Here is an 18473-nt window from a genome sequence, read left to right as displayed (position 1 = left end):
ATTTTTAACAACCTTCCTGACGAAAAGCACTAATTTACTCTTTATAAAAATGAGTGCGATGTTTCCCTTTTCTCCAGTCACCTGAGACTTTGCCTGACTGCCATGACTTTTTCATATATGATCAAGAGTGGCTTGGCAACAACCTCTCCCAGGTCCCTTAGGATTGTGTGATGCATCCCTTTGGGCCCCATCGGGTTCCTCTGGTGGTCTTGAACCTGACCTCTTCATGTGATGACAGGACTTTGTTTCTTCAGTCCCTGTCTTGAGACTCAAGGGCTCAAGAAATGTGGGAAGAATTTCCAAAGAGAGAAACATAAACAAGTCAAAAAAGCCACCCTATAACTACCTACAACCACCACACTGCAGTACATTTCACTGTAGGAGAGGCTGCCCTGACTTAAGGAACTCATCCATGAAAGAAACTTCTCAGGTAGATTAATCAAGAGATTAAAGACTGACTTTCTCAACAATAATAAGTTGGATAAAATGTCCAATAAAAAAAGCAACCTCTTAACCTCTGTTATTAAAGCACAATCCAGAAGTGACAGAACAGAGAAGCTGTATTACAGGGCATACCTTTGCTGAGAGTTCTCATCCTTGTAAGAAATTTTGTAAAAGCCATAGTAGGTGTCTGATAAATTAGATGAATATTCCATATTGACAGTATAATTCTGTCCTGCAAGGAGAGCCTCCGGAGCCATGAGTGCAATCTGGTCATGCAATGGATATTCCAGGAATTCAACTGGCTCTGCTTGATGCCCTTGTGCTGAAGTAATTGTTGCCTTGGTGATATTAAGTCCTGAGCTGTGAAGTACAATCTTCTGAGTAACATGGAGGATGTTGACCACTATTTTTACAGAGCCTGAAAATTTCAGAGTAGTTAGGTTTGGCTGCAAGACAAGATCATAGTGCAGTGGTATAACATCAGGAGGAAGTCTCATTTTTGCCCATGGAAATACTTTTCCATTGGTTGCCAAAGGGTATATTAGTTCCATTGTATGATTTTTTTTATGGCAGCCTTCTTTGGTAAAGGTACATTTGGGAAGAAGATAAAGCACTACTATTAATGAAAATGCAATCACAAAAACAACTGTGCAAACCACCATGGTCCTCGTAGAGGGCACTGAGCATGATCCATTTGGATTTTGCCTATATACAGACATGTTATTCTGCACACCCGAGCTTCTGTTCATGAAGGACATCCCCAACAACTTTGCTGATGACTCATAATCCTCTTCATCATCGTCCATTTCATGCTCTCCAAGGCCACGCACCAAGAGGCGGGAGCTTCTTGGTTCATATTCCACTTCATCAGGCTCCAGTGGATGTAAACAAGGCTCTTTGGCCAAGTCAACCACATCAGGCTCCTCTTCAAACATACTGTTTTCAATCATATTCCTGGGCAACTGAATTCGATCTGAAAAAGAAATTACCATATATTACATGATAAACAAAAGGCTTGAGTGTGATACCTCAAAGATATATTACTGAATTACAGAATGGGAAACACCTTTGCAGTATATACCATCAAGACCTCTTCCATTTTGTCTCCTAAGTTTGCTTCCAGGAAATATTTCTATGCTTTTCTGCCTACCACAATTTTGTTTCCCTTGTGCGTAAGCACAAGCACCTTACACCGTAACTGGAGGTCACCTATACCACTGCATCGTTCTCCCAGCCCACTGATGTCACTGGCTTGGTTGCATTTCCTCTACTCCAGTAAACTATATTTGTACTCAACTAAATTATTTAAGTTGGATTATTTCTTATGTCGCACAGTAAAGCACAACAGCCAGTACATTTCTAAAGGTGTTTCAAATATGCTGCTTGTTAAGTTCTTCAGCACGGGAGAAAATCTGCCAATGTGATGGCAGCCACACAAATAAAATATCCATTTGACATTTTTAAACTTCATTTTTCACAAACATTGCAAAAAAGATAAAAATATTTCTCACATAAAAATAGCAGTATAAAAATTATAGTTCCAATTGACATTTAAGATCTAGCTCATACAATCCTTGAAACAATCCATGCATCTAAGAAGTCAAATCAGTGCCAATCAGACTGTTTGTGTCCATAAAACTTGTCCTTAATAGATAATGGATCAGGGAATATAAATGATGAATTGAAATTCATACCAAATTTTAAAATCACATTTTTATAGCATGCAGTTATATTTTAATGGTCATATCTGTCATTGTTTATGTAAGAGGTTATCTTTTAGCTAATTAGTCTCCCGTCACAGGTTCTATCTAAGGGACTAGACAATACTTTTGCCCAACTGCAAGGCTTCAGAAATGAACCTTATCTCTTTCAGACATGAATGTCTACTGTCAACTGAACAGTATTCACATCACACTTCTATCTTCCACATTCTGTTTCCAGAATGAGAAAGCTGAATTCTTCTCTAGATGTAAACTTACTGTAAAGTAGGCTTACTTTTATTAATTTCTGACAAGAATGTACATTTTTCCAATATATAGACATCCCAGAATATGACTGTTCCTCTAATGTATTATTTATTTCATTTTTCATTTTATTTAAGTCAAGTATCTATATGGCTGAAAATCTCAAAAGTGAAAATAAAACATCTTAAAGAAAAGATGGCAAGAATATTTTCAAACCAGATATACTAAGTTCCTCAACATTCACTCTAGATGTATCCAGAATTCCTGTTTCACGGCCAAAAACTCAGAAAAACTGGAGTGTCAGTAGCTATAGCAATGAAAAGGCCTTAAAATAAGGTAAAAAGGAAATAAAAAATCCTTCCCCAAAAAATGCAATACAAGAAAGGTGCAGTAGTCAACCTGAACAAGAGATACAGAGATGTATGAAAGCAGGGAGTTTCCTGAAATTTGTATCTACTTGTTCTAACTAGGAATAGGAACAGAGGATCACAAGATATCTGAGGCTGAAAGGGACTTCAGGAGGTCATCTGCTTCAACCTCTAGGCAAAAGCAGTTTCCAGAATTTTCTGTTCTTATGACATTTCCCAGTACATTGCTCATGTGCCAGCCTTCAGGCTGCGGTTGCAGTTCAGTGCTCTAGCACTATGGTCTCTACACTGGAGCATGTGCCAGACTGGAGGCCACACAGAACAGAGAGGACAGAAAGCTAAGTTACAAGTGAAAACACACAGACAAACCAGAGGAGGAAAAAACGTGAGAAGAATGCATTGTGCAGCAGAAGCTGTTTTACAATTCCTCCACCCAAGAACAGTTTATCAAGAACTCACTATGCTACTTCTAACAGAAGTTCTTGATTACTCCCCTCAGCTGGTTGCTTTTGAAATCTGCTGACTAGCTTCAATCAAATTTGAAAACAGACTCAAGACCAAATTTCTTCAAGTCCCAATGTAACCCCACCCCAAAACAACCAGCTGCTGGTGGAAGACACCCAAATCCATATCTGCTATGTAGAAAAGGCAGGTATTAAGACTCACATCTTAACCGCTCCAAAAGGTAGCAGTCAATCAGTACACAGCTCCAACCCCAGCCATGGCATGTGCAGCTGCATGGCCAGCAAAAGAGGTAGAAGACAGGGGAGGCACTGCAGAGGGAAGGAGGAGAAAGATAAAGAGCATAAATCTAGTAGAATGTAGGTTTCATCAGCTCCGATGCTTAGAGAACAGTTTTTTTTGGAGAGCTTATTCTCCAATAAGTTTCTTCTAAAGACAATATTTTCACAGTTGCATGCAGGTACTAACAACTTTTTCAGCCAAAAAGAATTATACTAAAGAATCTCAAACTGAAACTAAGACAGAACTGTTAAATTAGAAGTTAGCTTCAAGACAATTCACAGTTTTAATACCTAGAGACATATATTTCTAGGCAGACAACCATTATAGCCAATTTCTACAGAAATATTTGCACAAATTGGAAATAATAAAAATCTGTAAGATCAAAATTTTACTGCATATCAAAAACATCACCAGACTACTACTCTCCACTGGAAAGAACATAGACCAAGTATCAAAAGGTTACTAGAGCTATTTATGCTGACACAGAAGTCTTTTTATCATTTTCTTTATTCACAGAATACATTTTTTGGAGATGAACCATGGCAAATTTGTTTAAAACTTTAACACTGAGATAAACTCTGACCTCTTTGCTTCCAGTTGGTTGACTGGAATTGGTAACATGATAGCATGAGTGAATTGAACTTTTATGACATTTCAATTTTAACCCATGGGCTGTTACAATATGAGCTAAACAGCCACATGAAGAGGAAAAAGCAGTATTCTTAAACTGAAACATGCCACAAGGAGTAAGGAGCAGCCTGAGGAGCATGATTGCAAGCATCACATTTCACTGTCATCTCTCATACCATGTATGGCCAAGCAGCAAACATTCCCATTTAAAAACATAAACAAAGCATATTAATTCAGATTCCAAATATAAGAGAGGACAAATTAGTATAACTGCAAGAGTAGGAAAATTTACCTGTAAAGAAGCTACATGGTTCCAGTGAACTACCACTGTCATGCCAGAGGTTGCAGGTGCACTGGAGACATTTGTGGTCACACCAGTTCACAGTTACGAAAGTACTGATCTGAGCTGCTAAAATGCGCTTCAAAAGCTATCTGCCATCAAGCATGGCAATTTCAATCTAAATCTTTACTAAACATAAGTTTAGTGTGAGAGTAAAAAAGGAGGTAAAAGAAAAAAGTGTCTTGGAGGTGAATCCTGTTGCTCTCTAAATAGCACTAACAAAATGATGCTAAAAGCTTGAAGATTAAAGGTTAAGCTTTCAGCTACATCAGCCAAAAGCTTAAACAGAGCCAAATAAAAGTGATTTTACACAATTCTTCTACAAATTTTTATTCTGAAAACAAGAGATTTTCAGCATCTTCCCCAATACATGATCTATTATCACATCTAGTGGTGAATAATGTGAATACTCACAGTTAGAAACAATACTGAGAAAAGAGGTGAAGTTAACTACTAAGTGGTCGACAAATCCAGAAAACCAATCTTCCTCATACTGAAAAACTGAAGGAAGGCAGACATTTTCTCAAAATTGATGGTTCTGAAAGTTTCTTTAGAGCTGCCTCCTGCAGCACAGATGCCCAAAAACCCATTGCAAGATATCTCCTCATTACAATATTCAGGGATCGTAACAAGCTGGGTCTGTTCTTTTCTGTGAGGAGGACAGAATGCTTAGACATGAACTTCAAACGCAGTTTGTACCAAGCCAACAGTACAACAAGCTTGCTATGTGTACTGCAGTCTTTGATAATGTGATCCCATAGGCGTACCTAGCTGGTAGAAAGTGGCATGACTAAGAACACAAAGGCAAGCGATTAATTAGCCACACAGCTTGTTCCTATAAAACATACATTTTTCACTCCTACACCCTTTCACAAATTAGTCTTTAAACTTACAAAGCAACTTTACCACAATACTCAAGTTCAGTATGAAACATAATCCTACAGGAACAATCAGGTGTTGGAGTAAAACAGTCCAGCATTTGCTCCAAGTACTTATTTTGTCTAAAGAGGTCCAATCTCATTACAGAGGAGAATGTAAGCTCTTCCCTGAAGTTTAACAAGCAACACAACTTACTGAATCTTAGTGTGTCCAACAACAAAGTATCTCATCATGTTTGGTTTTTGGAATCTGTTATAAATACTCCATAGAATAAAATAAAAAAAAAAAATCCATTATACTTCAGAGGCAATATTTTCCTGTAATGCTATTGATACCTCTTTTTAATTCTAGAAGCATGTACTTTTCCCATGCAAAACAAAATCAGTAGTCTCTTGTCTGCTGGGATTCATGTCTGGGTATTCTACCTCAGAACAGAAATCTCAATATTCAAAATTCTTATATGAATCTAAATGACTCATTACTTGAGTTCATTCCATTTTAAAACATATGCAGGAAATGCTCAAAGGCATTTTATTTTTCAATTTCTCAATTCCAATTAAGAGGCTAAAACTAAAAAACCTAAAAATCCTGTTCAATCCTATTGATTGAATTCAGACAGACTGTTGCCACTTCTGGAGACTGAAGTTCAGCACAATATGATCTTTAAATAATGAGTAGATATCATACAATATTTTAACAGAAAAAAATGTTAGAGGAATTACAGTAACAACTGACAAGTTGTAGCAACCAAACTCCAGACTGCAAATAAGTGAGAAACTTTCTGTAACCCTGGAATAACCTAGGAGCAAAACAACTACTGGGTAGCATCTACTGGAAGTAGCAAAACCCAAGGCCAGACCAAACTGCCCTGTGTAAAGGGGCATAAAGCGTGCCAACCAACTGGAATAAAAACTGATACCCACTGAATGTAAACTACTTCAGTTGCATATAAATAATAGGAGAGAAGGTGCAGAGTTAACTACTGCCCAAAACCAGACATCTGTGCCTGGTGAGTCCAGAAAGAACACAGAAAAATGGTGAGCCAAGTACTTGTTTTGCTACTGAGCAACTCACTGATACTACGTCAAAAAATAATTTTGTTCAATGATTTCAGGAATAGATATTTAACAATGCCATTAGCTATTAAGAGCCATAATACTGTTTTTCATACCTAGCTTTTACATCCAAATTTGAAAGCACCAGCCATTTTTTTGGCAGAAGCAGCTGCTAACAAAACAGCAAATTCCATAGACAAACCACATAAACTTGCTCCTATTGAAAGCCTGGTTGCTTTTGCTAAGGCCATCCAGCAGGGCAAAAATCAACTCTGAGTTGGATTTTTTCCCTTTAAACCTATTTTTTATCTTCATGCACTTGTCTAAATGCTGCCTCAGCTAGAAATAGCAGTTAAACTCTTGCAAGATTTCAGCACAGACAGTAAGATCAGACTATGTGATTCCTAATACATGAATGAGCTTTCTACCAGGATGGTGAGTTTGAGGAAAAGATGCTATTGGGCACAAATACTGTGCCACACAGTCTAAAACCGAAAGAACAAAGGCTCCACTATTACTTAAGAATCGGAAAATTAGTTCTACACTGTTAACATTTAGCAAACAGCATAAAGTTCCCTGTTTCCAGGACGCTGAGGAGTTATTTGAAGCACTTATGAGCATTTGCAAATATTTTGTGTATGGCAGGTAAGCACGCTCCAAGCAGAGAGATGCATGCTTGTACGTATGTGTAACTCAACTGTAAAAATAGTAAGACTGGTTAGAGTACATGGAACCTGATCTTCTCTCCTTTATTTGGTCTTTGGGACTAGTAGTAAAGGAAAGGAATGTGCTAGTGAAGACTAAAGCAGATCACTGATACACAGCCATGGATACAAAACTGTACAAATGCTGCTGCTCTTTAAGTTATTTAATCCTTGTCAGTAACTAACACTATGTCACATGGAAAAGCCAACAAAGGAATTCTGCAGAAATAATGACACATATGAAGCCACCGCCCTCTCGTATCAAGAACACTGAATTCAGTATAACCATTTCCCAGAAAAGGAAGAAAACACAAAGCTTGTAAATTAGATATCAAAAAAAAGATTCCACTGAAACTTAAAATTTATATTTTGCTTAGTGAAATAATAATTTATCATTGTATGTGAAAAAAAGAATTAGAAACACTCCATAAATTAAAAAGCATCTATTAGCCATCACAAATGTATTAAAGTTTTCTTCTGTGCAGCTAACATGCAGACATGGCTCTAGAAAGTTTGCAAATAATAGATGTACCTGCTATAAAATCTGCTCTTTTAGGGAAAAGAGGAACATGTTACTCACAGTACAGTACTCATCTATATTTATAAGAGAGGAAACAAAAAATATACCTACTTAGTGAAATTTCTCACACATCTTATGTCTTCAGTCATCCCAAGCTGGTGACCAGAACAAGAAGAAATATGAGACCCAATCAAAACCAGATGTACTTGCATTGTACAGTTTGCATGCAAGAAGGAACAAAACAAGTTACAAGAAAACAGCATTAGGAAAATTCAGCAAGCTTTCAGAAATGGTATGTGTTTCTATTACTAGCTTCTATTTAAATTTAAAATAACTCAAGATTTTAAATGCACAAACTACTAAGGCTGTCTCTATGAAAAATAAATCTCAATGATCCTTTCTCTCCTAGAAAGGCTAGACTTGACTGTAGAAACAAAACTGATTTTTCACACTGAAGAGTCATCTAAAATGTTTACAACATCTGAGGCACTAAGGATTTGGAAACACTAACAAAGATTTACACTTTTCCTCCTGAACTGTCTGATGTAAATCTGCATCTTCAACCTCAAACAGGAGAAGGGTAGAGACAGAGAAATGTTAAATATACCAAATCTCTCTGAATTGCTCTATCTAAAATTTCAGAAGTGTTACTATAGAAAAGCAACATAGCATATAGTGTTCAATCACCTTTTCAAAGTTTGGGGTTTTTTTTAATTAAATTCAGCACAGGCCCAGCTTCCACATTTAACTAATAAAAGGCATAAATCTATTTATTTATGCCAAGTTACTTAGTATAAATGTAATTTTAACAGAATTGTAAAAATTAAAACTGTATACTTGGGCTCTGCTCTTACTAATGGCAGTTTACCAGTTCTACTTAACAGGAAGCAGCAGATCGATCACCCCAATTTTGAATTGCCAAACATTAATGTTCTTATAGAAGACAGAAGGGAACATTCACTCTTATTTGTGTACCTCATGCTGGACTCATTGCTTGAGACTTGCTCCAAATCTTAGATCCTGTTCTCACCCCAAACTACTGTCCTGGTTGTTGTTTCTACATTGTCTGAGAGACAGAGATGGGCAGCCCAAAGGGGAGTGCCAAAACAGACTGACTGTCACAAATGCTGAAACTGACATACAGAAGCATTTTGAAGATAATTTTGATTCCAAATACTACAACGGGAATTCAAAAGGTGAGAAATATTTCAGAAAGTGCAATCACTTCCTCAATGGAGACTAAAAATCACTGGTTCCATACACCACTAATTACGGGGTTTTATTACCGCAAATCAGCATTAGAGTTTAAATCAACAGAAATAACATCCAGTGATATAGATAAAGTACAACTGTTTATCAGGTTTTTTTTTCAACAGATGAGGAATAAATGGCTGGCAAAGAAGAGGTTTAAGTGACAACTAAATATCTGAATTGGTAGAATTTGAAAATGCACACTTAAAACATTCATTGTTAACATTTTCTTAGATATAAACTTGATATTTTTCTAAACCTAAAGATGAAATAAGGCTGGAAACTTTAGCTAATGCTATTTATGAATTGCATAACCTAATATGACAGAAATGAGTTTCAAAAATCCAGCAGAGAAGGAAGCCACATTCTACCCTACTTAACCAGTTCAGCAAATGAAATGAGAAAAGACAAAGATCAAGGAACAGAAGTGACAACTTAGAAAACTGAAAATATTTTATATCAATAGTTTCATGGAAGATTGATATTTTAAGAATAAAACCCTCTAAAGATTATTAAGGCAATAGGGTTTTTTGTTTTCCAAAATCCCACTTCCTTATTTACTTAGGCATTCAAATCCATATATATCTATTATGTCCGATTTATATGCTGTATTGTAAGATATTTGGCACAGGATTTGAACACATAAATGACATTATCTCATCAATAGGCGACATCTAATTTTTTTCCCCCCAAATTCTCAAAGAATACAAATAATCAGCAATGATTGATCTGTGGCAGTATATGCCAGTAAATGCTCAGTCTACAAGTAAGTGCTTAAGAGAAAAAAAACTCCTGCTATCAAAAGCCTTCTGTTACGTTTGGATGCAGATTCAGAGTTGCTTTCTGTGTTACTGCAATTTCAAAATCTACTGGTCAAATCAGAAATAACCTCAGTTCTGTAATAAGGCTTATGACAGGTTGCATGCTCAGGCAACAGAACAGAAATTATACAAGAGAGACTTAAATCAACTGGCTAAAAGCAACCTCACTGGTACTTAACCTTTAAACTGTAATTCACTGTTGATGCAGCATCAGCAGCTATAAAAGGAAAGCCAGGATTTCAGACCACTGAGTATAAATATGAAGTCTAGATTTTTAAAGTCAGCTAAAGCAAACAGATAAATGAACAGACCCACTCATATGCAGAAGTGCTTGTCATCTTGATGTTCATGGACAGTCCCAACTATGGGTTGGAGTCTCTCTATCCACCTGAAAACTGAGTACATAGAAGCTCTACTACCTTTTGATATCTGAAAGGAGACCACCTCCAAAGTTACTTCTGAAGCAGAATTGCCTCCCATCTCTGCTCAATCAGAGAATTTAACAGAAGGAGTACAGTACTGACTGGACCTGGACCAGAGATACGCAAACAGCTCCTGTTGTCACAGACAACCAAAACAATTGATGGACAATCCAGACAGATTTTACATGCAATTCCATTCCCCCTGAAAAGTGAAAAAATATGAATCTGAAGCCATAACCCACAATCCTTTATACTGCCTTAGCACTATCTTCTGTCTATTTCACTGATTACTTGCTACCTCAAGGAAAAAGTCTTCAGCATACAAAAGGAAAAAAAGGGTGCAGTGAAAAATAAACACTCAGTAGCATCAGCAATGCTACAGACAGTCTTGGAAAGTTTCTGTAGTTTATTTGCTAGCAATATTCCACGCTCAGCATGCAATTATTCCCAGAACTGCAGGTTCCCTGCTACTACCTAGCAACCATTCTTTAATGATTAGATTTGCCTTTTGTATGAACTGTTAAGTGCTGTTGTCTAGTGTCTTACTTTTCCTTGATGAATTTTGTACATTAGGATAGTCAAAATCAGCACACAGTGGTTGCTGTAGATCGCATTATTAAAAAAAAAAAAAAAAAAAAGGAATAAAATAATTGAAAATGAGAAAAAAATAAAAGGCAGATATTTTATATATTTAGCAGAAAATGGTAGTAACAGTTCATCAGACCTGTGCCTATAAACAGTTAGGAGAATTGCTACATGATTTCATCTGAGAGGTATTTACTTTTGAAAGAACTTAGTTTTAAATTCTTCATTCACTGCTTTCTGATAAGTTCTTCTGGACAGTCTGAGCAAGCAGCATTCTATAAATCTGTGCCCAAGAGTACAAAATTAAAAAAAAAAAAAATCACTTCTAATCTATTTAGGTCTGGGATAATTCCTCTAAAGATATTTGCTCTTATTTTAGCTGCATTTAGAATACATTGCTCCAAGGCAACCCTTGGCCTAAAGGTTTAATATGGGCTGTAGGTTAGGCTGCAGTGACAGTAGATCCCTTCAGTGACAGCTGTTGAGTCAGAAGCAGCACTCCAAGGTTTGAGCAAAAGTTAACTGAACACAAAAGGCTTCTAGTGGCTAAACAGGTCTTGAAGTTGTAGAGTAAGTACTACAAACTTGTCTTCACACAGGTGTCTACAGTTTGATTTCTGAAATTGCTGATACAGACAACAGAAAAATAAAATCAAAGGCTATGCTTAACAACAGCTGTCTAACGCTACCAGCTCCCCAAGACACAGGCTCTCTCCTCTTTTGTAAAACAGAGGTTTAAAAAAGATATAAAGGTGTTACTTGATAGTTCAGCAATGATTTTTTTCTGGAATGAATTACTTTGAATCTCAGCAGCCCAAGTGAAAACAGCATCTCATCTGTACACTCCTCTATGCAGCAGATACTTTGATGTCCTCAAATTTCTTCCAAAACAGTTGAGCAGTTTCTTGTGTTTGTGGATCCTTTTTTCCTGGCCCATAGAGCCACTTTTCCAAATTCATGATATGTAAAGTCCAACTAAGACCAACAAAAATACCCAAAAAATTATTTGTTACTGACATTTCCACTTTTCAGCTGTTCCACTTTTATAGCTGTTCAATTAAAACTTATGTGAAAATACTCAGGCCTTGTTCATAAAGACTTCTGCAGCTCAAATACATGAAATATGGGTAAAGAGTGGGTTATTTAAAAGAAAAAAGAAACAAGCAAACAGAAGTCTGAAATTACTTTGTTGCTGAAAAACAAAAGCCAGAATTCTGAGGCTTGACAGGCAAGTTTGCCATTTGCATTTCCATATCTAGTTCTCAAAGAGTCTGAGTTACTGTATGGGCTTGGGGTCAAAACATCTGAACAAGTGTAACTTAAACATTCAGTTACTGTCGTGGGAATTCTTCTGGGAAAAAAATGATGAGCAGTGAACACTTCCTCTCCATAATGATTAAAACAAAGCAGAACTTTGGTTAAAGTTATTACCCCATGAACTCAAGGAGCCACTGCTGAAAGTTCAAGATGAAGGAACTCAGGTCAGTATACAAATTGTCTTCTATCCAGAAATTTAATTTTTATTTAAATTCTTATTTTATTATTAAATCTGGCTTGGGATATTTCTTTCTTCTTTGCTCTATCAATGGGTAAATTAGTCTAAATCTAAGTGAGTTGAAATAACAAAAATTTAGAGCCAAAATGCTAAGTTACTTAACTGTACGCCAGTTCACATACAAGATAGAGAATTCCCATTTTTACACTAAATTTCAATGACACATTCTGTAGAAAAACAAAAACCACATCAAAACACAAAAACAAACCACAGTTAAGTAACACAGGAATTTTCCAAGTTACTTAGTTTCTCTCCAACTACCTGAAAGGAGGTTAGTAAGGTGGGTGTTGTTCTCTTCTCTCAGATAGAAGTGACAGAACAAGAGGAAATGGCCTCAAGTTTACCACGGGTGGTTTAGATTGGATATTAGGAAAAATTTCTTCACCTAAAGGGTTACCAAGATTTGGAACAGGCTGGCCAGGAAAGTGGTGGAGTCGTCATCCTTGGAGGTATTTAAGGACACGTGGATGCGGCACTGAGGAACATGGTTTAGTGGGGGACTTGCCAGCGTTCGATTAACAGTTGTGCTCAATGATCCTAAAGGTCTTTCCCAAACTAAAGGATTCCATGATTCTATAAATAATTGCTTAGCAGGGGGACTTCTAATTATGTATAAATTACATAAATCTGACTGAATCAAGTAAATTGCACAATTCGTAGACCATCTCAATTTCTTTGCTGATGCCATACTGTATTCCTAGCTGTTAAAACTGGTAGAACACCACTCCGAACATCATTGGGCCCATTCTGCCATCTAACTCACCACTCCACCTAACAGAAAGATACATCACCCTCTCACCACATCCCACCATCCTTTCCCAGACACCTGTGTTCAAGATAATGCAGACACTGTTTTTTTCCCATCCTCCTCTTTGTTCTTTTGCTCCCTTCAGAATAACAGTTCTGGACATCCTGCTGCTGTTACCTAGCAGAAGATAAATGATTAAAAATGTAAGCAAGCTCTTCCTACTTCTCCTCTGAGCACTACATTCACTGACTCACTGTAGGACTGCATGCCTATTTCCAGAAGCAGCTAACATAGGAATTAGTGTAGTTCCTTATTCTGAAACCTTCACAAACTCTTAACTACCTCCTTCCTTACCTTGGTTTCCACACAAAGATATAGGAGTCACTTAGTTTTTCTAACTGCCAGCTCTCCCTGCTCTATCACTGTATGTCTTGTCTAGGCACAGCTTGAAAAGAAATACCTCAAAATTTTGGAGGAAGCAATAAAAAAACCCCTTTTGAATTGGAAAAAAAATACTTAACTAACAAATATTAATTTTAGAAATTGCTTTGCTGTTCTTCTGAACTATCACCCAAGAGAAGTTATATCAGTTTTGTTGAATTTTGCTCATAGACAATTGATTTACAGCATAGTCAGTAAATAATCCCTGTTGCCTCCTGCTTGCTCTTTGAGACACAGAAATTCACTTACAGAAAGAGTATAAGGCCACAGGCTCTTGATGATCACATGCAAAATGTCTGAGTATATTGGGAAACCTATGCAAAATCCTAACTAAAACCTCATGCTTTCATGGGTCAGGCAAGCAGTGATGTTTCAGGTTCTATCCTCCCTCCCCCTGAGGAAAAGAAGTCTGAGGAGGAAAGTCAAACAAAACATTATATTTATTCAAAGTCTTCGTGAAAGCAAATTACTCATCTTAAGGCATATCTGTACCCAGAATTTAACAGAAAAACTCTGTGAAGACAGGCTGCATGGATCCTATAGAAGACAAGCACAACTCCTTAAATTCAAGACATGCTCAAATTTGAGTTCACACATTTACAGACAAAAAAACCCCTGAAGATTTACTTATGAAATCTAATGTTTTAAAGATACTGTACTTTGTTAGTGGAACACTGTGTAAGTAAAACGTAAGTAAAGAATAAAACAAGTAAAAATCTTCATCTTTTCAAAACTCTGTCTGTGAAATTGCATATTGCAGAAGCAATGATTAATGTCACTGTACTAACACTTAAACATTGCATTACACTATTTCTTCTTGTGAGCAAGTATCAACAGATACATCACATCAGACATTAAAAACTACTGAATTGAAGAAAGCAGTGATTTTTTACAAGGCTGCCTTTTAATTTTATAATCTTTTCAGCATGCTCTAAAAACTTACTTGTTTATGATTCTTATTCCCTGTCCTATCAATTTAGCTCTTCTTTCTATAATGTGAATTAATTCCTGTACTATCATGCTCTGGGCTGTCTCCAACTCATCCAGAAAAAATTCTGTGTTTGGAGGGAATGAAGAAAAGCTTATGTTTTCCAATAAGCTTGTTCAGCAAACAAAGCCTAGGTCCACAAACATGTTAGTTATGCTAAGATTCTGACTAAAGATTTCCTTCTTCTCTACTGTGTCTCCTTACTAATTCCATACATTATAAGTTCCTTCTGAGCAAGAAAATAATTCAATTCTACATAAAAAAAATATTTACTTTTAGTAAAGCAGGACAGTATACAACGTCATTCATGTAATTTCAAATCTGTATCTATCTGCAGTAAGAAAACAGTTATAACCTTCACTCAGCTAACAAAGACACAACAAGCCACTGGAATATCAAGGGAATCAGAAGTCCTACTGGAAAGCCCTTTGCCTTCATTTCACCGTGGTTTCACCTACCACTTTGGAACTGGGGCTTTTCTTTGCTTGTGCATACACAGCTTTTTAGTTTTTTAGTTTTCCCTATTACACTGTCTTTATCTCAACTCCTGACTTTTCCCCTTTTTTACCCTTCTAATTCTCTCCCCCATGCTGCTGCATGGAATTAAGCACGTGGCTACGTGGGGTGTAAATGCCCATCAGGGTTTACCCACAACAAGAACATTTAAGCAGATTTTTTACTTGCTGGTATAGTCAGCGTATAGGGTTAATATACAGCCACTTACAGGAAAGCACAAGTCTTTGCATTTCGGAACAAAAACTTTCATGCCTGCAGTTATTTTTAATGTGTTCAATCTTACTTTAAGAACCTTCCCAGGAGAACAACATTTCTGGGGGGGAAAAAAAAGGTTAGGCTGCTACAAGATAGATGTCACCATTTTTCTCTCTCAAATTATTTAATTCAGACAAAAAAATAGGAAATAATCCAATGGGAAAAAAAAAAACCAAACCAGGAAGTAATAGGCAATATGAAGCATTGCTATGAGAATCTCAATCATCCATGGGATTTGCCTGCTTTTAGACACAGAACCCATAGGTAGGCTAAGAGCATATTCTTCATTCCCATTATGCTGCAAGATTACATATGCATTGCATATTTTTAATAGATCAAAACTGGATATATATATGCTTATATATACTTTTATATGCTAAATGCAACTTAAAAAAAGAAAAAAAAAGGCACACACAGACTCCAGTTAAACAAAACTTTTTTGTTTGTTGCTTTTTGTAGTGTCAACATCTACACGCAAACAGATATGATGACTACTTACAATTTTAATAAACACTCAAACCGAAAGGCAGACAGTACCTAATGTCTGCCCATGACCTGAAGCACATATGCCACTCTACAAGGGTTTGATTTCAAGATATAAATAACTGGTAGAGGTATACAAGAATCTGTATAGTTCAGCATATATCATGGCTTACACTGGACAGACAAAAAGTCTACAAAACAGATGCTGGTTTGGGAGAAAAAAACCAAAAAGCCCTTCTTTCTCAAGAAAAACCCTTAACTTGAAAATTAATACATTTTCCTGTATTGCAATGGAGGACAAATGCTGTTTTCCACTCCAAAATAAGCATGGGAACTCAAGTTCCAAACCTTACAAGTCACTTGAACCTTCAAGCTATGCTGCAAGGTTTACTTCTGCTGTTTACTTGTTTATGTGGCTTTTTAAATGAATGTGAGATAAATACTGCAATGACAAGCTTCTGCACACAGACTGGAGTAAAACCCTGCCAATTCACTGTATCATGGAAATTAAAAACAATATGTGATTTTGTATTTTAAGACACTCTCTTATCTGAAGTTGCCATAAGAAACATGAGCGAGGAGTGTAATTCCAAGGAAGTCACTGTTTATTAGTCTTGGGTGCTTCTAAAAGGTTCTCTGAAAGCCTCTTCCTGATTTTTAAGCAAAGTACCATTGCATTTTCTTTGGCAGGACCTCAGGCTGAAGAACTACATGGATCACTTAGATTTCAGCATCTACCAGTTAAATTTATGCATAGATAGCCAGGATACTACCGAGACTTCTTTTCAAATCTTCACTTCCATGTTATCAACAAAAAGAAAATACCATAGAAGGGGAAAAAGTGAGTGGATCATTTACTGAATACTCCACCCATACAACTGGCAAAAAACTGTAACTGGTTTTTGTGATAATTATTTATCTGGAGCTAAGAGGAAATAAGGCTGACCAAACCAAGGTTAGTCAGGATTTTGATACCCAACAGAGATATATCACATCCAATCACATTTAACCATATATTCAAGTTTAAATCTGGTACCAGTTAGGCTTCCTATTAGAAAAGGCAGGGGAAATGGAGGGAAGGAAAGAGGAAGTGGTTTTAAATGACACTTTGCTCTTTGGATACCACTGAGAAAGAAAATCTTCCTCAAGGTTGAGGCAGTGTTCAATCCTCAACCACTGGGTGAACAAAACACAGGATAGGAAAGAAACATCTGTCTTTAATTACAGAATACAGTTGTTTTAGTTTCCTGTTTCCAATCTTACCAAAGGTATGTTTTGTGTTTAAAATCATATAAAATGTTTAACCACAGGGGTCTAATGAAAAGGTCCTGAATCTTAGAGACACACAGGAACTTGTATCTCAAATTTCTTGAGCTACTCAACTCCCTTATTCAGAACTGCTGATATCCTCTTCACAACATCTGTCCATAAATTTCATGTCTGATAAATACCAGGCTCATCACAGCTGAGGGTACAAAATATTTCTCTGCTGGTATCAGTTGTTCTAAAGAAAAAAATTTTGAGAGTTCTCTGAAACATCCAACAGTCAGGTACAGAACCTGATAGACTGTGTACAAACTGATGCCTGCCTAATCTTCTTGTTCATTTGTTTGCTTTTAGCAATAAATTAATAGAACTCACAGTTCAGAAGCAACCATGTCTAAAGGTTACTGCATGTGACTCCCGATGCAGTAAGTTTTGTATCATCTTAATGGAGCAAAAATACATCTACCTACATTTTTCTCAGTCTCATGATATAACAAGACAAAGGGTATTGATAAAGAAAGAAGTGGCAGTGTGTCTGCCTGGTAGCTTAAGACATACTGAGATCTAAATTGCTCCAAAACCCTATCCAGGTATCATACATCAGCTTTGAAATTACCTTCGTAACAACCATCACCATGGGAGTGTGGGCAGCTCAGATACCAGAAACTTTTCAGAAGGGCCCTTGCAAACTAAACCATTCAATGATTCACACTTACGATTATTCACTTGTGCCAAAAGAGACACTAAGGCTTCATTAGTATCTCCATCAATGATAAAAAGCACAAGTTTTGACAACTGACAGTTTACACATGCTGTATTAACCGTCCCATTTTCTGAATACCTACTCTTTGTTGTCTCTTATAATGGTTTACAGGTTGAAGTATGAGGCCTCTAAAGTATATTGAAGCGTTTTGGACTCCCACTAACACAATTTGTGCTATTTCCAGAACTTTTGTTTTTCATGCATGGAAAATAGTAAAAGTGCTTCTACCGATATGCTACCAACTCATTGTTACTGACAGAAACTGTCTGTTTTTATACAAAAGAAAGGCTTAAATAAAAACCACTATTAGGCCCTAGAACAGTAGGTAAATTAGGCACATTCTTAGTTTTGAACACAATCGGTTCTTCATAAAAGTCAATGGCATTGTAGTGAAAGTATTGTTACACAAGAACTCCAGTTAACAGAATATATTCCTTCAATGTCAGAGCAATTACAACCAAAGGAAAGCTCTCTGCACACAGTTATGTTTAGTAAAGTACACTGAAACACTCCTCCAAACATCTTGGTGGCAGTTTTGATTGGAATAAAAAAACAAGTCCCAAAATCAAAACTCACCTTATTTCCACATGAACAAACAGCTGATCAAAAGCATCACGTGTTTCAGTGGAATCAGGATTCCACTTCTTCACTCTCCACCAGATGTAGTAAAGAAGACCACTGCTGCAATAGACTACTACAAGCCCTGAATAATCCAAAAGAAGAGCTGAGCT

General features: G+C 36.7%; 1 protein-coding gene across 2 annotated transcripts in view; it reads right to left on the bottom strand.

Annotated features, from left to right (window-relative positions):
* The window catches only part of LOC121662412 (leucyl and cystinyl aminopeptidase), a 54972-nt gene that overhangs the window by 30788 nt on the left and 5711 nt on the right, over positions 1 to 18473 (bottom strand). The window contains exons 2-3 of one of the 2 annotated variants that reach the window (XM_042023532.1): positions 3443 to 3549; positions 577 to 1417 (exon numbers count right to left, since the gene is read on the bottom strand). In XM_042023532.1, coding sequence (XP_041879466.1) covers positions 577 to 1394 — 818 coding nt within the window. In that variant the 5' untranslated portion in view covers positions 1395 to 1417; positions 3443 to 3549. The remainder of the gene's footprint in view (positions 1 to 576; positions 1418 to 3442; positions 3550 to 18473) is intronic. The other variant, XM_042023531.1, reaches the window with a different exon arrangement.

The sequence above is a fragment of the Corvus kubaryi genome, unplaced genomic scaffold (assembly GCF_017639235.1).
Source record: "Corvus kubaryi isolate FWS band 111438036 unplaced genomic scaffold, C.kubaryi_AGA036_p1.0 37249, whole genome shotgun sequence".
Classification (NCBI taxonomy): domain Eukaryota; kingdom Metazoa; phylum Chordata; class Aves; order Passeriformes; family Corvidae; genus Corvus; species Corvus kubaryi.
The sequence above is the reverse complement of the archived record's forward strand: the minus strand, read 5'-3'. Positions and strand labels throughout refer to the sequence as shown.